This window comes from Rhinopithecus bieti, unplaced genomic scaffold (assembly GCF_001698545.2).
Source record: "Rhinopithecus bieti isolate Rb0 unplaced genomic scaffold, ASM169854v2 scaffold_75561, whole genome shotgun sequence".
Classification (NCBI taxonomy): domain Eukaryota; kingdom Metazoa; phylum Chordata; class Mammalia; order Primates; family Cercopithecidae; genus Rhinopithecus; species Rhinopithecus bieti.
Window position 1 is genome coordinate 262,073 of NW_016828330.1, and position 21,231 is coordinate 283,303.

Below are 21,231 nucleotides of genomic sequence, written 5' to 3' on the forward strand. Positions count from 1 at the left end.
TTTAGATGTGAGATCATTCTTAAAATAATTTTCAAAAATACATACCAGAAGATAATCTGATGCATTAAGTTTGATAGTTATCAATCTAGCAGTTTACAGACTTTCTCACAGTGTAACCACAGGATGCGGGTGCGTATGAGGACAGTGAAACCCACGTGCGTCAGGCCAGTTAGTGAACTAGCTCCCACCTTGACACTTATTTGGATGCTTTCAATGTTCTGTCATGGGTTTGCAGGGGGGAGTAAACTCCCCAGGGTGTTCTGGGTGTGGGAGGTTATTCATCTTAGAGCCTCAGAAACAGGACAAATGTTTGTGATCTTTGAATCCTAGAAAGGAAAGATGAAAGAGGCAGCCCAGAGGTACCAGTATGCCTTAAGGAAGTTTCCTCGAGAAGGATTTGGAGAGGACATGAGACCCTTCAATGAATTAAGAGTTTCCCTCTATCTCAATCTGTCTCGATGCCGAAGAAAAACAAATGTAAGCTGTGCCCCTTTATTCCAACCCAGTCTTCCAGCAACAGAGCCCTTCCCCAGAGGTGAAGGCCCACCCTTCTCGAGACCAAATCCTGGGCCCTCCTGTCCAATTTGTTTGCACATTTATGTGAACCTGGCATGTGGGAAACAGCTCCTATCCATGACCATCATTTAGTCACTGCTGCTACGCTCCTCGCATGATGTTGAAGGAATGCACTTGGGTTTCATTTCCTTGGCCTCAGTGATGAGAAGCAAATGCAGATTGCTCCTCTGCAGCTTCCCAACAGTGATGCTGCTGGCACTGCCATCCCCAGATTCAGGAGAGTCCAACCTAAGCCTAGTGTGGTGGGCCTGCCTTCTGTTAGGTTTGCTCAGAGGATCTACCAGTAACTCATTTGTAACCAGTCGTGGGGAACTCATAGTCAGTTTGTAACTAGTAGATCTCTTTCAGTTGTACTTCCTACCTTTTTTTTTTTAACTGCATCCTCCTGCCCCAGTCTGTTGAGCTGCCCGCTTCTGTGCCCCGCTGCCAGAATGGATGCAGCGTCTGCACTCCTCTCTGAGGCTGCCCCTCCACTGGGGTGTGAGGTTCCACCCTCTGGCCTTCTGGGGCACTGTTACTACCACTGCTTTCTGTAGTGGATTATTCTCCTAATGATATTAATCAACTGTCATTATCTCCTGTCATTATCTCCTCACTTCAAAAATGAACAGAAAACAGACCTTTCCCTTCCTCCCTCTCTGGCTGTGCCTTAGGGCGCTTCTACCCTAACAACCAGAAGGGCTTCCCATAATCTTGTGTCCACAGTGCTTCTGACACCTGTATTTCTTGTTGACACCAGGACTTTGGCATGGCAGAGGAATTTGCTTCCAAGGCTCTCGAAATGAAGCCCAAGTCCTATGAAGCCTTTTATGCCAGAGCAAGAGCGAAGAGAAACAGCAGGTACTGTCCATAGTTACCTTTGTGTGTAGAGAAGACTTTTTTCCTGTGTGATCAAACCTGCCTGTTGAATTTGGGGAGGTTTTGCTGTAGAGAGGCTCAGGTGCCTCTCATCCTTTTAAATACTGAATTAGTATTACTACCTGCTTCCAAGAGGCATGGCAGTGGACATTATCAGTGATGAGTAAACTTCTATTTTCTCCTGACATCTCAGTAATTATTCCTTCCCACCCTTCCCCCCAGGTGAAACTTACTGCAACATGAACTTCCTACCTAGTTTAGTCCGTATTTCAGGGAAACTGCCAACTAGGGGCATTAGGAAATTCGGGGGGAGGGGAAGAGTGATATAAGCCTGTTGAATGAGAGGTGGGCACAGTGTTACCACGGGATGGTAACAATATTAAAAGGATTCTGGCGCCACTGACTCATGCTTCCCCTTATTCCTGGCCCAGTGGTCTTTATGGAGAGCAGGGCTGTGGAGTCACACCCATCTAGATTAGAATTTAGCACTGCCACTTAGCTGAGTAACCCTGGGCTGGTTAAATGGGTCCTGGCCACCACTGTTTAAGTGTTCAAAACTCACTTGCTACCTTCTCTTTCCTTTGAGCACAGCTCTTTTATGAACAGTTACACTCTGAGCATGTTTGTGTGTGACTTGTAATGTTACCTTACATTTTCCTACGAAGGCAATTCGTGGCAGCTCTCGCTGACCTGCAAGAGGCTGTGAAACTCTGTCCCACCAATCAGGAAATCAAGAGGCTTCTGGCCCGTGTAGAAGAGGAGTGCAAGCAACTCCAGAGGAGTCAACAGCAAAAACAGCAGGGACTGCCACCAGCTCCACCCAATGACTCCGAAAACGAAGAGGACGCCCCAACCCCTGGCTTAAGTGACCACTTTCACCCTGAGGAGCCTGAAGAGGAAGAAACTTCTCCCCAGGAAGAATCTGTTTCCCCAACTCCCAGATCCCAGCCATCCTCATCTGTCCCTTCCCCATATATCCGAAACCTTCAAGAGGGGTTACAGTCCAAAGGAAGGCCGGTATCGCCACAGAGCAGGGCAGGAATCGGTAAGCCCCTGAGAGAGCCTGTGGCCCAGCCAGGGTTGGTCCTGCAGCCCTCCAAGCAGGCCCAGATCGTGAAAACCAGCCAGCACCTGGGCTCTGGCCAGTCAGCCTTGAGAAATGGCAGCACAAAAGTTCAGATCTCTTCTCAGAACCCTCCTCCGAGTCCCATGCCAGGTAGAATTGCTGCCACACCTGCTGGGAGCAGAACCCAGCATTTAGAGGGAACAGGTACTTTCACTACCGGAGCTGGTTGTGGCCACTTTGGGGATCGGCTGGGCCCCAGCCAGAATGTCCACCTGCAGCGTGGTGAGAGTGGCTCTGCGCACCCTTTACCAAGTAAGACAAAAACCACAGAGAGGCTTCTGTCTCATTCCTCCATGCCTGTGGACGCAGCCCCTCCAAACCAAGGTGGGCTGGCGACCAGCAGCGACATGAGACACCCAGCTTCCCTCACCAGCTCAGGCTCTTCTGGTTCTCCATCCAGCAGCATGAAGATGTCAAGTTCAACCAGTAGTTTGACTTCGAGCAGCAGTTTTTCAGATGGCTTCAAGGTCCAAGGACCAGATACTCGAATTAAAGACAAGGTTGTAACCCACGTTCAGAGCGGTACAGCGGAGCACAGACCCCGCAACACGCCATTCATGGGCATCATGGATAAGACTGCGAGGTTTCAACAGCAGAGCAATCCTGCAAGCCGCGCCTGGCACTGTCCGGCTCCAGAGCGGCTGCTGACAAACACATCTGCAGCTGGCCTGCAGTCTGCTGCCACTGAGAAGCCCTCCCTCGTGCAAGCGGGAGGATGTAATAACCAAGCCAAAACCTGTTCCGTTTCTACCCTGAGTGCAAGTGTCCACAATGGGGCACAGGTGAAGGAGCTAGAAGAAAACAAGTGCCAAATTCCAGTCCACTGTCAAGAGAACAGGATAACTAAGACTGTTTCTCACCTGTACCAGGAAAGTATCTCCAAACAGCAGCCTCATACCAGTAATGAAGCCCACAGGAGCCACCTCACTGCAGCCAAACCAAAGCGATCATTCATAGAGTCAAATGTGTGAGCCTTAAGAAAGCTCCATTTGTGGAATTGGGAAAAGTGTGTTTAATCCTAGTGGTAAATTAAATAGTTTTTTCATCAGAAAAATTATTTTTTAGCCCTTTTTTTTCCTTTGGGGTGGATCTGATGCCATTGATATATCTAAAATGTGGGATAAAACTTCTTTAATAGCTAGAAGTCACCATAAATAAGAATGCTAAACAGAATTGAAAACTATATCAACTTAAAATTTTGAGACAGCCCAGAAGACATTAACTAATGACTTTCACTTACGAAATTGTTTGGCTTTTGTCACTTTCCTCCTTGCCTTTGCTATGCGGTAAAATCACAGTACCTACTTAGAGAATAAATGTGTCTGTTGTTAAAGAGTGACAGGTTTAACTCATGCCCAAGTGATGTACATCCGAGGGATGTATTCTGGAAACAATGGAATTTTACATTTACAGTTCCATTGAGTCAAATCCCGTTTAATATATACATAAAAATTAAGTTCTGAGTGATTTCTAGCTAAATATAAGTGTGACTGTAAACGCAGCCAATTTTTTTAAGCAAAATATGAGAACACCTAAGTATTGTTCCCTTCATAGCAGTTTCTATAAAGGGATTAAACACTTATTTCTGTGTTATGGTTCTTATTCATATATTTTTATAGCACCTTTTTTTGGAACCTATATTTGTGCTTGAAGGTGTTTTTGATATTTGGAAACAGTATAAGCCATTTGGAATCATGATTGGTGGTCAAGTGGATTCAAGCTAAATTTTAGCTAAGACCAGCATTTTTAGTGGCGCTTAAAAGTTAGCTCTCACCTGGTTTCCAAACTGCTTTTAACAATGATAGTGCTCTGGAACAATCCTTCCAAGCTCCTCTAAGGACAATATTTAATTTAGATACTAAAGGTAGGACTGGTTGTTGCTTTTGTTTTGTTGTACAATTAGTACTTTATAGTCACATGTTGTATATATTTAAATAGCCCAGTTTTATTCAGACTTGTAAATAGAACTATTTCAATGTAGTTAATCTAAAAACAAAAAAGAAAACCCCAGTCATGATTTGCATGTTCTCTATAAGCTTCATCCATGCTGGTTATTGCACTGAATGATGTATTATTACGGCATGTTAACAGTATACCAGTAACAGCACTTTATCTCATTTATATGAACACCTTTGAGGTGCTACTTAAGTTCAAGCTGATGTATTAATTCATTTGTAAAGATAAGGTACAGGAATGAACCTTGGTTTAAAGGTATTTTTATATGAAAATGGTGTCTTATTGGAAGATGTTAAAATGCTAATTTGAGAGAGGTAGGAGTGTATTTGTTTTATATGTTGGGATGTGAAATTTATTTTCTAAAATTGAGGAGAAGGAAGTTATATATTTGCAGAATGTTTTAAAATGAGTCGTCGTAATGAAGTTCCTGTGAACATCATTATGGTTTTGTACAAATAGGAACCTCTGATGTCATTCTTCAATGGTTGTTCCTGTGTGTACAATTGTACTTCGTATGGACAGCTTTATCATTTTTATAGGCTTTCCATGAGTTTTGCTGTAACTACTATGGCTTATTTATTTTCTTTAATATTTGTGAAAGTCTTACTCTTTTGTTAGTTTTGTTTCTGCACAACTACTGTACTTTTCCATATGGAATAAAGACTATTAATAGAATGTGTTCTGCACTAAATGAGTCAGTGGATAAGAAGAGAACAGCCTGATGACAGCTATCTCTGTTGCTTTTAATCCTTGTTACCCTAGAGGGAATAGTGAAAAGCATATTTTATATTAACACTACAAAATGCATATTTAATTTCGTTTTATAATTTCAGAATAAGGGTGACAGCTGCTAGAAATTCCACAATACTCAAGGGCCAAATTAGTCTTTTTGCCTCAAATAGAAAGCAAGCATGCAGGAGAGCAATATATACTTCCTATGTGTTTCAAGACATCTTGGTGTCTGTTTTTACTGGCAGCAGGACATCTTTACTACTGCAATTCTCAAACACTTTGGCAATACACTGAACACTGTTATGACAGTTTGTTCTTTAACACATTTGTATTATCTTTCAGTTAAAAGTATGTTTGTCTTTATGCCTACACTTTTCAAAGTAATATGAGAGAGAACATTAAACTGTGTTGTATTGTGATAACATTCTTGGAATCTTAAACATCATAATACCTCAGGTTATTATCTAGTCACTGCTATTGCTAGCAAGACTAAGTAGTTTCAGTCCTTTAGAGCTTTATATTTAATGGAAGGTTAAAAACAAAAATGGGATGGGAAGGAAAGTATCGCCTAATACATAATTCTTGTCATTAGATGATTTTTCCTGTAAAGGAGCTAATAAGAATATTCTCGTAAGTTATTGTACATTGTGATTTTGATGATATATACTTAGTAAAGGTAAGTGAGGTACTTGGCCCAGCCAGGAAGAGGTGACACATCCATAGAAAGCTAATGGTCAGTCCCAACAAGACTGGGTGGTGGGTAGGTGTTGCTGCTCCACATTGGCCTGAACTAACAAACAAACGGTGGGGTCTGGAGTGCCCAGCATGGGGGCTGTGTCGTGTCCCCTCTTACTGATGGTTTTGGTTTGCTTATATGGAAGACAGTTGTTCAGCTTTGGTTTGCTTTATACAAAAAGAGGTGTGTCAATTAGGTAAATTATTGGCATCTTAGTTTTCAGTAGTTTTGTTTTACAAGAAACTATCCTGGTAAAGTATAAAAGAAAGCAAAATACTGGCTGGGCGTGGTGGCTCACGCCTGTAATCCCAGCACTTTGGGAGGCCAAGGTGGGCGGATCATGAGGTCAGGAGATAGATAGATAGACACCATCCTGGCCAACGTGGTGAAATCCCGTCTCTACTAAAAATACAAAAATTAGCTGGGTGTGGTGGTGTGCGCCTTTAGTCCCAGCTACTCAGGAGGCTGAGGCAGGAGAATCGCTTGAACCCAGGAGGCAGAGGTTGCAGTGAGCCGAGATCATGCCACTGCACTCCAGCCTGGCAACAGAGCAAGACTCCGTCTCCAAAAAAAAAAGCAAAATACCTTAACACTTCTTTTAAAAATGGCTTTTTGCATTTTTTAGCAATGACTTTGAATGATTTTAGTAACTTTTATTTAAAAAACAGCTAACCTCCATCGGAAAATAAGTCTGTTTATCAAAACAGAGACAGTTGGACCAATGGTAAGTTCTTTTAAGTTTAAAAAGTGCTCTGTTGAAATTAGCATACTTTCCCTAAACAATACAACAGAAAAACGGCTGGGCCTGGTGGCTCATGCCTGTAATCCCAACACCTTGGGAGGGTGAGACAGGTAGATCATGAGCTCGGGAGTTCGAGACCAGCCTAGCCGACATGGTGAAACCTTGTCTGTACTAAATGTACTAAAAATACAAAAAGTTGCTGGGCATCATGGCACGCACCTGTAATCACAGCTGCTACCCGGGAGGCTGAGGCAGGAGAACTGCTTGAACCCAGGAGGCGGAGGTTGTAGTGAGCCAAGATCATACCACTGCATTCCAGTCTGGGCGACAGACTGAGACTCTAAAAGAATACAACAGAAAAACACCAAGAACATGCTTCCAGCCTTTCTAGTCCTCAATAGTAAGAATGTGAGAAGCATGTCATGAATAAAAAATAGTTTTCTAGAACCATTTATCATGAATCCTAGTTATGACATAAAGGTTAACAAAGTTTAGTAATACACTAAGTTAAAATGTTGACAAAGAATTATAAAGAAATGGTGTTTGGAGATTTCCATGTTAGCAAGGCTTGCTGCCTTTCTGTGAACATGCGGCATATTAGCTATGAGGTTATAAAATGTGTAGTCAGCCTTTTCCTGTATTTACATTGCTTTTCCCTTTTTATTTCCAAGTTTCAACATTCTTGAACAATTCTCCATTGCGAGTTTTGGGGGTAACAGTGCAAAGAAGGGTGCAGGCCCAGAGACCCACTGAGGATGCAGTTCTAACAAGCTTCCCGCGGATAGCTTCCAAATGTAACAACTTTGGACAGGCAAGTAAGAAGTTAGCACCACCTTCACTTCCTGAACCTGAAGTTTTTTTCTGGAGTGAACAGATCAGGCTATTGTGTAAAGATGCCTTAGTATAGTTACTCCAGCTTAGAATTATATGTGAGAACTTTTAATAATTCTTCATTCTGAAGGAAGGCTAGAGTTTGCCACTTTATATATTTCAGCAAAGTCAACTTACTCAGGATTCATTTCAGCTAACCCATACCTAGGTTTGGAAAATAAGAAAATCATGATCCTGAAAACTTAAAATCCAAAAAAATTGCTTAAACATTTGAAGTGATTTTTCTCAATCATAAACAATCTACAACCATTTTGCTACAAATTCTCTTTAAAAGGGCTCCAAAGAGTTATTGAATAAATGGCTAGTAACTAGAATGTAAACATCTATTATTCTAGAGTAGTCCAATCTTCAGTTATAGAGATGACCTACATCTAACAAGAATAAATGTGGGCACTGTTGGGAATATTAAGAGGCATTTAAAAAAATTAGGGCACTGCAATTTAAAGTATAACTTTATTTCTACATAGCTGAAGACTTTTTTTCACTAGTACAAAAAGGCTTTTATAGTAAGTCCATGTGTTTTAAAGAATGAAAATCACAATTTTATAGGTAACTAAATTTAAGTTTACCTTTTCCTGTTTTGCTTTTAATAATGTCTGATTAATATTTACCTGTAAATCATTCAAATGAGACCACTGAAAATATAAACAATACACTATCAACAATTTTACTTTTGGTGTGTCTCCAGCCATCTATTGATGGCCATTTTCAGAGTCCTATTTGGTATTAGTACCACTGAAGGAAGAACAAGATTTGTCATGGGACTTGTACGTTTCTTTTTGCTGATCCAATTTTCTATTGCTTCCTTTTCATATGAATAGCCATCTAAAAAAAAAAATTGCACAAATTACATGACGTAGGAAAGGGAAATGAGGATTACTAAAATGAAGTGAATGTAAAAACTCCTTGTGGAGGCCTTTATTGTGACTTAAGGGTTATTCCTGTCTTGTACCACCACCCCCAAAAATCTCTCTGCCACAACACCTGAAATGCATTGATTGGATGGATATGTATGAAGCAAAAATTACCCAGAAGGGTAACATTATAAACTCTTTGAACAATACCACTGAGACCGGGACCCTGTCAAATTCAGACACAGTGGAAGAGAAGAAAGGAACAGAGCTAGGTAGAGTGGGAGTGAGGATAAACGGCCCATCAGAGCTGTTGAAAAGAGCCTTATGACTCAGCAAAACTTTCCAACACCTTGAAAAGTCAGGAAAACGGATAGATACCCTGAGATGACAGAGTTTACTCCACTAAGGATTTGTTCTGAGACCAAGTCTCACGCTGTTGCCTAGGCTGGAATGCACTGGCGAGATCTCAGCTCACTGCAAGCTCCACATCCCAGGTTCAAGAGATTCTCCTGCCTCAGCCTCCCGTGTAGCTGGAACTACAGGCACCTGTCACCTCACCCGGCTAATGTTTTGTATTTTTAGTAGAGTTTCACTATGTTGGCCAGGCTGGTCTCGAATTCCTGACCTCAGGTGATCCACCCACCTCGGCCTCCCAAAGTGCTGGGATTACAGGCGTGAGCCACCATGCCCGGACGCTAAGGTTTTTTTTTTAAACCATATTCTTGCAAAATTACTTGCCTTTATACATGTAAAGATTGGACTTCTGCTTCACTACTTTCATTTTTATACTTGTAGCTCTTTCTCAAGCTGAAAATCTGGGTTCCTGATTTCATTTACACATTTAATCTATAGTACATATCATTGTTTCAAAATAATGCCAGTATATTTACTAACATAAAATTGAAAGAAATGTTAAGATTACTTTATGGTTCTTTCTGTCATCAAGGTAGATTCACTAGAGTGGTCCCAAAATACTGTGTATGAAAACCACACTTACTGGGTTTCAAAGTTAAAACCATAGGCTGGACGTGGTGCCTCTCATCTGTGATCCCAGCACTTTGGGAGGCCAAGGCGGGTGGCTCACTTGAGGGTCAGGTGTTTGAGACCAGCCTGGCCAACATGGCAAAACCCTATCTCTACTAAAAATACAAAAATTCGCCAGGCATGGTGGCAGGTGCCTATAATTCCAGCTACTCAGGAGGCTGAGGCAGGAGAATCACTTGAGCCTGGGAGACGGAAGTTCTGGTGAGCTGAGATTGCACCACTGCACTCCAGCCTGGGCGACAGAGTGAGACGCCATCTCAAAAAATAGTTAAAACTATAAAACAAGGTACCTTCAGAGGGGTCTAATCTAACCTGTCCAATCCTTGTTCCCCACCCTTCCCATATAAGTTACTATGTGCAATCCGTTTTCAAATATGCATATGTGCACACAGTACATACACACTCTACATAAAAGCTAGCATACTAGCCACACTGTTTTGCACCTTGGTGTGTTTATCTTCCCCACAGTACTCCACTGTAAAGATGTACTGATGGACATCTGGGTGGTTTCCAATCTTTGCCTTTTACAAATAGTGCTGTACCAACAAATACCCCAAGAAAACCACACACACACAAAATACAAAGAGTGCTACAATGAAGTCTTGTGCATATGTCACTTTCGTTTTGGGGAGATTTCAGAAGTAGGATTGCTAAAGCAGCATATATAATCTTGCTAGATAGTTCCAACTTCCTTCCATAGGAATTCTACGTTTTTCATACCTACTAGCAATGTTTGAGAATGCCTTTTTCCCCTACAGCCTAACCAACAATATATGTGGTCAAACTCCTGGATTTTTGCCAGTCTCTAGGTAAGCAATGGTACAATACATCAGATGGAGAATCTTTTTGTTCATATGTTTGAGCCATTTGTTTTTTTCCTGTGAGCTATTCATATTTTCTGCCCATTTTTCTATTAGGTTGTCCTTAAGATTTCATATATATGGAATATCAACACTTGATCAATTTCTTCCTTGACTGCCAGATAGCAAAGTTTTCCCAATTCTGTCAAGGAATTTACCTACACTGTCTTTGGAACTTTAAACGTCTTTGAAGAGATGGGGTCCTGCTGGTCTCGAGCTCCTGGCCTCAAGTGACCCTCCTACATCAGCTTCTGGAATAGCTGGGACTCCAGGTGCAAGCTGCTGTGCTCTGCAGGTTTCCCTTTTTATGTCTGGGTTTCTAATTTATTTGGAATTTAAATGTACAGTATGCAGGATGGATCCAATTTTATCCTTTCCACATGGTGGTTCCATTGTCAAAATACCACTTGTTGGAAGTAATTTTTACCACTGATTTAAAATTCTCTTTATCAATCACTACATTTCCAAATACACATGGATCAATTTCCGGATTTAAACTTTTCCATTGTTCTATTCCTGGGCCAACACTAAACATTCATTTACGCAGGCTCCTCGACATGTAACATCTCATAGGGCTAGCAACTTTCCTCACTGTTTTTTTCTAGGTTATTTTTGCTGTTCTTATTAGGTTGCATGGTAAGAATCACCTTGCGTATCTCTCGGTAAAAAGTTTTATCTCAGGATCACGTCAAACCTATGAAATGGAGAAAGCTGATATCCCACTGCCACTGAGTTTTCCTAGCCCTCAGCATGCTGCTATTATACTTTCACAGCGATGTTTTCGTTTTTATGTAGGTTTGAAAGTTTTACATAATAAGTTTGGGGTTTTGGTGTGTGTGGTTTTTTTCTAAGACAGGGTCTCATTCTGTCACCCAGGCTGGAGTCCAGTGACATGATGGCAGCTCACTGCAGCCTCGACCTCCCAGGCTCAAGCAATCCTCCCACCTCATCCTCCCAAGTACCTGGGATTACAGGCACACGTCACCACACCTGGCTAATTTTTTAAAAATCTTTGTACAGAAGGGGGTCTCACTATGTTGCCTAGGCCGGTCTAGAACACCTTGGCTCAAACAATGCTCCCACCTTGGCTTCCCAAAGTGCTGGGTTTACAGACATGGATTATACTGCACCCAGCCAAGTTTAGGTCTTATTTGTTCTAGTTTTTGTTATTGTAACTTAAGTATTCAGTTATAACTTTTAAGTGCTTTGGTTCACTGAATCTTGTTTAACTTGCTACTTTACAAAATTCATATTGTCTGTCGATTTTCTATTCTTTTGGGCTTTCTACATATACAGTTATATAGAAAAGGTTTTTCCCTTTCAAATTTTTTTGGGGGGGGGTGGGGGGATAAGGGGTGGCTAGTATTTCTAAAACAATAGCTGAGAGAGAGCACCCTTTATATTCCTGACTGTAATGGGAATGCTTCCACTGGCTTGTGGGCCAAGGTATATGTATTTTTTATCATATAAGAAAGTCAGCCAGGCTCAGTGGCTCACGCCTCTAATCTCAGCACTTGGGAGGCCGAGGTGAGTGGATCACTTAAGCCCTGGAGTTTGAGACCAGCCTGGGCAACATGGTGAAAGCCCAGTCTCTGGATTGTTTTGGTTACTTCACATCTGTGCTACTTTTGCCTCCTTGTAGAAATGAGTACCAGCTGTGTAGCTCCCCCACCTTGGGGGCCTGAGTTCTAGCCCTGAGAGACTGAGGTTCTGAGAAAATCAACTTGTTTCCTCCGTCCTAGAGAAGAGGGAAACATGCTTTCGCAGAAACCGTTACTTGTGACTGCCTTTTGCTCTTTTTCAGATATATTTCACACCATAAAATGCACCCATTTGTGGTTCTTGGTATATTTCAGAGTTGTGTATCACTCCATCAATCCCATACCCATTAGCAGTCACTGCCCCCTCAGCCCATGGGCGCCTCTGACTTTGTCTCTCTGGATTTGCCTGTTTTGGGTATTTCATATAATGGGATTCATACACTATGCAGCCTTTGGTATCAGGCTTCTTGCACTTACCATAATGTTTCCAAGGTCTATCCTCTATGTATTTGTGCATTTTCATGGCTTGATATTCTATTGTATGGCTATACCACATTTCATGCATTCACTTGTTGATGGACATCTGGGTTGTTTCCACCTTTGGGCTACTAATAATGCTGCTATGCCTGTACAACGTTTGGTATGAGCATGTGTTTTCAATTATCCTGCCTACATACTCAGGAGTGGAATTGTGATAACTTTCTGAGGAGCTTCCAGACTGTTTTCAACAGCAACCACATGCGAAGGTTCCATTTTCTGCACATCCTTGCCAACACGTATTTTCCTACTTTTTGATTCTAGCCATCTTAACAGGTATGGCATGTTTTGATTGGCATCAATGACACTGACCATCTTTTGAAGTGCTTATTGCCAAATAGCATATCATTAGACTGTTCCAGAGCACCATTACCTATATTAACTTCTTCAATCTTCACAACAACCTTATGATGTAAGATATTGTTAGCATTCCTATTTTACAAATGAGGAAACTGAGGCATGGCCTGAATAACTTTCCAGGGTCACACAGGTAGGCAGCAACTGACCTGGGATTTAAACCCAAGCAGTGTGGCTCCACAGACAATGCTCTTACTCTCCCTGTACATGGGACTTCCAGAAAGTACAACTATAGTAACTGAAATTTTTTAAAAATCTCACTGGACAGGTAAACGGCAGTTAGACAACTGCAAGAAAGACAAGAGAAGGTGCAAGGGATGAGAATGGCTGAAACGTTTCCAGAACTGGTAAAGGGCATGAAAGAGAAAAGTCTACAAAGTCAAATAGGAATTAGACAGTATACTTGAACTGCAACTGAAAAGCATACCTGAAGTCAGAGTATAACCAAGTTAAAACACGGCAAAGGCTCTAAAAAGCAGAGTGAGCAGAGCAGGTCTGAATAGACCTGAAAGAAATAATCTAGATGGAACACCTACCAGTGCAGTGCTGGCATTTCTACTCTTTAGCCCCAGTTAACATTTAGTTTTTAGGTTTTCTGTAATTCTAACCAAAATACCACTTTATGTTGTAACATAAAATGATTCTAAAATTTATCTTGGCCGGGCGCATCACTTGAGGTCAGGAGTTCGAGACCAGCCTGGCCAACGTGGCAAAACCCCATCTCTACTAAAAATACAAAAATTAGCCAGACATGGTGGCACGTGCCTGTAATCCTAACTACTAGGGAGGCTGAGGCAGGAGAATCACTTGAACCCAGGAGGTAGAGGTCTCAGTGGACTGAGATCATGCCACTGCATTCCAGCCTGGGTGACAGAGTGAGACCCTGTCTCAAAACAAAGATTATCTTGACAGCTAAATTGGCAAAAATAAGCCAAATTTTTAAAAGATTGGACATAACTAAAGATGTATAGCACTGCCTATCAGTATTAGGAATTTATGCAAATATACCTGTAAATACATGACTGGGGATTTTTTTTTTTTGGAGACAGAGTCTCGCACTGTCACCAGGGCTAGAGTGCAGTGGTGCAATCTCGGCTCATTGCAACCTCCACCTTCCAGGTTCAAGTGATTCTCCTGCCTCAGCCTCCCAAGTAGCTGGATGTTTTGTATAGAATCAGAGAAAGAGTTAATTTTGGCGACATCCATGCCAGGAAATGCTATCCCGCAGATAAGAATGAAGCATGTACTTCTGAATATACTGACACATGGTGTTCTCTCGGATACACTGTTGATAGCAACTTTTTTTTTTTTTTTTTTTTTGAGACGGAGTCTTGCTCTGTCTCCCGGGCTGGAGTACAGCGGCCGGATCTCAGCTCACTGCAAGCTCCGCCTCCCGGGTTCACGCCATTCTCCTGCCTCGGCCTCCGGAGTAGCTGGGACTACAGGCGCCCGCCACCTCGCCCGGCTAGTTTTTTTTTTTTTTTTTTTTTTGTATTTTTAGTAGAGACAGGGTTTCACCGTGTTAGCCAAGATGGTCTCGATCTCCTGACCTTGTGATCCGCCCGTCTCGGCCTCCCAAAGTGCTGGGATTACAGGCTTGAGCCACCGCTCCGGCCACAACTTTTTAAAAGTATGCATCGGGCCAGGTGAAGTGGCTCACGCCTGTAATCCAGCACTCTGGGAGATGGAGGCAGGCAGATCACTTGAGGTTGGGAGATCGAGACCATCCTGGCCAGCACGGTAAAACCTCGTCGCTACTAAAAATACAAAAAATTAGCTGGGTGTGGTGGTACATGCCTGTAATTCCAGCTACTCAGGAGGCTGAGGCAGGAGAATCACTTGAATCCAGGAGGCAGAGGTTGCAGTGAGCCAAGACTGCGCTCTAGACTGGGCAACAAGAGCGAAACTCCCTCTCAAAAATAAAGTATGCATCATAACCCATTTGTTACAGGACACTGTAAATGGATGGAAAAATATCTAGAAGAATATACCTAAACCATATCATTGCTACATGAGAATACAAAAAATAAAAATGAGGTACAAGAAATATAAACAGGTCCTGAAAGTTTTCTGAGGCAATTAGTTCAATAGATATAAAATATACATAAGGAAAACTGAAAAAAAAAGAATATTCAATTCAGAAAAATATAGGTGGGAAAAGATAAGAGAAATTAGAATTATATGCTGGCAGGAATTTCTCCACACATGTATCAATAATCACAATAGAAATCGGTTCAATTCTGCTATTAATGATGAGGACTGGGATTTTTTAAAAGAAATCAACTGTATGTTTCCCATAGGAACCACTTATAAAACACAGGAAGGTTAAAAATAAATGAGTGGTAAATCTACAGGGATTATGCTAACAAAAAAAAAGCCAATTGAAAGCTCTTTCACTACATGATTCCACTGATAATACCATTTTTGAAATGGAGGACAAATTAGTGGTTTCCAGGGGCTGGGGTTGGAAGACAGTAGGGAGATGATGGGTCCAGTTATAATTTGGAAGTACTCTCTGTCTCAGCTGTAGTAAGGTCATCACAAACCTCCAGACAGGATAAGACTGTGTAGATTTTCACACACAAAACTAAGTACAAGTAAAACTGGGGAAAATCTAAGATCTGTGGGTTCTAGCAATGTCAATATCCTGGTTGTGATATAATCGTATCATTGTGAAAAATGTTACCAGTGGGGAAAGCTGGGCAAATTATACAAGGTATGTGTCTCTATTGTTTCTTATAACAGCATTGATTAAATTTAAAAATACATGTGTGGTACCAGAAAGGTTAAAATGAAAGACACGGACAATAGGAAAAAGTAAGGCTGTGAAGCAGTTAGAATTCCCATACACTGCTGGTGGGCGTAGAAAGTGGTTTAACCACTCTGGAATGCTGTTTATATATACATACTCTTAGGAATATAGCCAACAGAAATGCATACATATGTTAACCAAAAACATGTACAGAAAGGTTCATGGCAGCACTATTTGTAACAGCCAACAATGCCCATCAACAGAATGAATTATATGCACACAATGGACTTCTATACAGAAATGAAAATTAAACTACGTTGTGCAACAATATAGATGAATCTCACAAACATGTTTAAGAAGTCAGACCCAAGAGAGTGACACGTTATGATCCAATAGTAAACTAATAAAGCAATCTATCCTACTACAGTCTAAAGGAGAAAAAAATGTCAATAGACTAAAAATTCTCAACAAACTGGAGATAGAAGGGAACTAACTTGATAAGGGCAGCTAACATCATAATGGTGAAAGCTGAATACCTTCCCTCTAAGTGCAGGTGAAGGTAAGAATGTCTGCACACCACTTCTTCTCAACATCGTACTGGAAATTCTGACCAAAAATAACAGGAAAAGAAAAAAAGAATTCATACAGATTGGAAAGAAAGACATTACTTACAGATGACACACTCATGTATGAAGAAAGTCTATTAAGCTCCTGTTAAAAGGCTACTAACAGCCCTCCGTATCTAAGGGGTCTGCATCCACTGATTCAACTAACTGCTGATGAGAGAAAAAAAAAAGCCAATACAGCATAACAGCTATTTACAAAGCATTTACATTGTATTGGGCATAAGTAAGCTAGAGAGGATTTGGAGGGACAGGATGTGTGTCGGTCATATGCAAATATTATGCCATTTTATATATGGGACTTGAGCATCCACAGACTTTTGTATTGAGGGAGATGGTTACTGAAGGATGACTTTACTACTCAATGTAGCAAGATCACAAAGTCAATATATAAAATTGTATTTCTATTTGAGCAGATGGTACAGTGTTATAAAAATATGAGCTACTGGCCAGGCTCAGTGGCTCCCAATTCTTAGCACTTTGGGAGCACAAGGCAGGAGGACGGCTTGAAGCCAGAAGTTCAGGACCAGCCTGGGCAACAAAGAGACTCCATGTCTACAAAAATAAAAACTTTTTTAAAGTTAGCCAGACTGGTAATAGGTGCTTGTGGTCCCAGCTACTTGGGAGGCTGAGGCAGAAGGATCACTTGGGCCCAGGAGATCGAAACTGCAGTGAGTTAAGATTGTGCCACTACTTGGGAAGGGGAACATCACACACCGGGGTTGCACTGGGAGTTATACCTGATGTAAATGAGTTGATGGGTGTAGCACACCAACATGGCACAAGTATACATATGTAACAAACCTGCATGTTGTGCACATGTACCCTAGAACTTTAATAATAATAAAAAAGATTGTGCCACTGCATGCCAACCTGGGCACAGAATGAGACTTCATCTCTAAAAGGTAAACATTTAAACATTTTTTTAAAATGAGCTACCTAAAGATAATTTTGACAAAATGTGCAAAACCTATAAAAGAAAAGAAGACCTAAGCAAATGCTAATGCAGAGTGATACCGTGTTCATGGAGTAGAGCAGTTCAACTCCAAACTGATCTATAGATTAAACAACATCTCAGTGAAAATCTGGGCCAGGAAACTGAGAAAGTGTTTCTAAGATCTATGTGGAAATGCAAAAGGAGCAAGAATAATCAAAACAGTAGAAGAACTAGGTCATGTGATTTTCACTACCTGACTTTAAGACTTACTATAAAAGCGGCCAGGCACGGTAGCTCATGCTTGTAATCCCAGCACTTTGGAAAGCCAAGGCGGGCAGACCACTTGAGGCCAGCAGTTCAAGACCAGCCTGACCAATGCAGTGAAACCTCATCTCTACTAAAAATTCAAAAATAATTTAGCCAGGCATGGTGTTGCACGCCTGTAATCCCAGCTACTTGGGAGGCTGAGGCATGACAATCACTTGAACCCAGGAGGCAGCAGTTGCAGTAAGCCGAGATGGAGCCACTGCACTCCAGTGTGGGCAACACAGCAAGACTGTCTCAAAAAAAAAAAAAGACTATAAAGCTACAGTAATCAAAGCACTGTGGTAACTGACCCCTAGAGAGACATAAAACTCAATCACACATCATACAAAGTCTAGAAATAGACCTGTGATGTAAGTTGGATGATTTCAACGAACATGCCAAGTAATTCATTAATAAAATGATTTCTCAACAAGTGATGCTGGAACAACTGGATATTCACTTAGGAGAGCCATATACAAAAATGTGAAATAAGTCCTAGACCTAAACCTTAAATTTTCTAGAAGAAAACAGGATGAAGATCTCTGAAACCTTGGGATAGGCAGATTTCTTAGAACTCAAAAAGTATGAAAGTGAAAAATAAGATTTCATTAAAATTAAAAACTTTGTCTCTATAAGAGACATAAAAGAGAAAATATGTGCAATACATTACCTTACAAAAGACTTGCATCTAAAGAACTCTCACAATACAGGTAAGATAATCCAACACAAAATGGGAAAAAGATTTGAAGATATACATTACAAAAAAGATATATGAATGGATAAATAAGCTCACAAAAAGATGCTCAACATCATTAGTCAAGAGGGAAATGCAAATTAAAAGCACAATGAGAGGCCGGGCATGGTGGCTCACGCCTGTAATCCCAGCACTTTGGGAGGCAGGCCAATCACAAGGTCAGGAGATCAAGACCATCCTGGCTAACACGGTGAAACCCCGTCTCTACTAAAAATACAAAAAATTAGCCGGACATGGTGGCGGGTGCCTATAGTCCCAGCTACCCAGGAGGCTGAGGCAGGAGAATGGTATGAACCCAGAAGGCAGAGCTTTCAGTGAGCCGAGATCCCACCACTGCACTCCAGTCAGGGCAACAGAGCGAGACTCTGTCTCAAAAAAAAAAAGCACACTGAGATACCACTTCATATCCACTAAAATGGCAAAATTTAAAAGACTAGCAATACCAAGTGCTGAAGAGGATGTGGAGAAACGAAGTCTCAGCTATGAAATTTCAATGGTACAACCACTTTGAGAAACATTTTGGTAGTCCCTTTAAACATTTGCTTATGATACAACCCAGTAATTTCACTCCTATGTATTTAACCAAGAGAAATGAGAAATGTCCAGACAAAGTTCTGTACGTAAATGTTACAGCAGCTTCAGTCATAATAGCCACAAAGTAGAAAAGACCTGAAAGTCCACTGACAGGTTAATGAATAAACTTATTATGGCATATCTATGCAATGAAACATTACTCAGCAATAAATATAAATTACTGATACTACAAGCTACATCAATCTGGAAAGCTGAGAAAAAGCAGCCAGAAGAAAATGTCAGATTGGTGTCTTCCCTCAAGGATGAAACTAAAATTTGAGACCTGTCTATGGTCATGTGTGTTTTTTTTTGTTTGTTTTGTAGAAAAAAGCACACTGAAAATCAGAGTGAATATTAAGAAGCCTCTCAATAAATTAGAGACAGAACCCTATTACACTCTTTGCTGCCAGGTTTTCCTGAGATTCACTTTTAATACATCAATTGCCATTCCTGCTTAAACTAACTCGAGTTGAACTGCTTTCAACTGCAAACAAGAGTCCTGATAAACCAAAGTCAAAAAATGTGCAGCCACTGCTATACTCACAGCAAACTTCATAGCCTGAAATAAAAATAGCTAATTGACTTTTATTGTTTATTATATGCAGGTACAGCTTTAAGTACCTAATATAGATGAACTCATAACGATAAGACACTACATAATTAGTTCCACTAATAATGTGGACGGTGGACAGCGTATACAAAGTAAGTCCATCAGCTGAGTTAATTATCAGAGAAGATGAATAGATGTTTTCTACTTAAATATATGTAAATAGTAAGCTACCATGTAAAAAAATTCATTGCCTCCCTAGCAAAGTAAGGAATAAACTATTAAGCTGGCAAAAGTAAATGGAGTTATAAAATAATATACAATGATCACAAAACTGGAAAACCTGGTACAATTAGATACATCACTGGCAGCACTCTAAACTGTTTTTTCCCTGGAAAATAACACATCTAACAAAATGTATCAAACTATTTTCACATTCATAAAACATCCTCAAATTGACTAATTCTGCTTTGTAACATATGACCCATGTAAATAACCCTAAGTAATGGTAAAAACAGAAAGAAATGTGCCAAGATGTCAGCATGGCATTTACAGTGTAAAGATGTGCAAGCACATACACACCAACTAACAGAAAAGTCAAACACAATGTACCATACAGCCACAATGGGGTGAAGCTATTCAAAGTGAAAACTCCAGAAGTCAACACAGACGAAGCCAATACTCAGAAACATGTAAGGAAGCTGCAGGCCAAAATTTTAAAAAAAAATTATATATATACATATATATATATAATTTGGATTCATTGCATAATATAGTATGTAGGTCTGTTAATGATTAGAAATATGGAATGACACAACTTTATAATACTTTGTATAAGAGTGTTTAAATTCATGATAGACAAACATAAGAGATCTCAACAATCTTAAAAAAATAGTACTTTATCTTTACATCCTAGCAACTAAATACACATTTCACAAGTAAAACTTATTTTGTGTCGACTCCACAACTACTCTGTCCAATTTCATTATGAAATATACAATATTCATTTGTTCACCCAAGGTCTAAGTTTTTTAAGACAAAACTACTTAAGGAGAGTGGCGCCCAAGATGGCCGAATAGGAACAGCTCCAGCCTCCAGCTCCCAGCGTGAGCAACACAGACGACAGGTGATTTCTGCATTTTCAACTGAGGTACCGGGTTCATCTCACTGGGGCGTGTCTGGCAGTTGATGCTGGTCCCCGGGTACAGCCTGACCAGCGAGAGCTGAAGCAGGGTGAGGCATCGCCTCACCTGGGTAGTGTGAGGGGGAAGGGAATTCCTTTTCTTAGCCAAGGGAAATTGAGACACAACACCTGAAAAATCGGGTAACTCCTACCCTAATACTGTGCTTTACCAAGGTTCTTAGCAAACGGCACACCAGGAGATTTTATCCCACATCTGGCCCAGAGGGTCCCATGCCCACGGAGCCTCCCTCATTGCTAGCACAGCAGTCTGAGATCTAACTGCAAGGTAGCAGGACGGCTGGGGGAGGGGCGCCCACCACTGCTGAGGCTTAAGTAGGTAAACAAAGCCACCAGGAAGCTGGAATTAGGTGGAGCCCACCACAGCTCAAGGAGGCCGGCCTGCCTCTGTAGACTCCACCTCTGGGGACAGGGCATAGCTAAACAAAAAGCAGCAGAAACCTCAGCAGAGGTAAATGTCCATGTCTGACAGCTTTGAAGAGGGCAGTGGTTCTCCCAGCATGGAGGCTGAAATCTGAGAACGGATAGACTGCCTGCTTAAGTGGGTCCCTGACCCCTGAGTAGCCTAACTGGGAGACATCCCCCACTAGGTGCAGACCGACACATCACACCTCACACGGCTGGGTACACCCTGAGACGAAGCTTCCAGAGCAAGAATCACACAGCAACACTCGCTGTTCAGCAATATTCTATCTTCTGCAGCCTCTGCTGCTGATACCCAGGCAAAC

The 21,231-nt window shown here is 41.2% G+C and overlaps 2 protein-coding genes and 1 long non-coding RNA gene across 14 annotated transcripts in view; 2 read left to right on the top strand and 1 right to left on the bottom strand.

Moving 5' to 3' along the window:
- TANC1 (tetratricopeptide repeat, ankyrin repeat and coiled-coil containing 1) overlaps positions 1-5,188 on the top strand; it is a 143,073-nt gene extending 137,885 nt beyond the window's left edge. For all 5 annotated transcript variants that reach the window (XM_017864461.1, XM_017864462.1, XM_017864459.1 and 2 more), the window contains 3 exons: positions 331-477; positions 1,316-1,416; positions 2,100-5,188. In XM_017864461.1, coding sequence (XP_017719950.1) covers positions 331-477; positions 1,316-1,416; positions 2,100-3,531 — 1,680 coding nt within the window. In that variant the 3' untranslated portion in view covers positions 3,532-5,188. The remainder of the gene's footprint in view (positions 1-330; positions 478-1,315; positions 1,417-2,099) is intronic.
- Positions 5,189-5,756: 568 nt separating this feature from the next.
- LOC108523718 (uncharacterized) lies at positions 5,757-7,965 on the top strand. The gene is made up of 3 exons (XR_001883877.1): positions 5,757-5,878; positions 6,653-6,708; positions 7,398-7,965. It is a non-coding gene; the product is annotated as an uncharacterized LOC108523718 (long non-coding RNA).
- Positions 7,966-8,051: 86 nt separating this feature from the next.
- WDSUB1 (WD repeat, sterile alpha motif and U-box domain containing 1) overlaps positions 8,052-21,231 on the bottom strand; it is a 55,841-nt gene continuing 42,661 nt past the window's right edge. For all 8 annotated transcript variants that reach the window (XM_017864470.1, XM_017864474.1, XM_017864473.1 and 5 more), the window contains exon 11: positions 8,052-8,442. In XM_017864470.1, the coding sequence (XP_017719959.1) occupies positions 8,285-8,442 (158 nt within the window). In that variant the 3' untranslated portion in view covers positions 8,052-8,284. The remainder of the gene's footprint in view (positions 8,443-21,231) is intronic.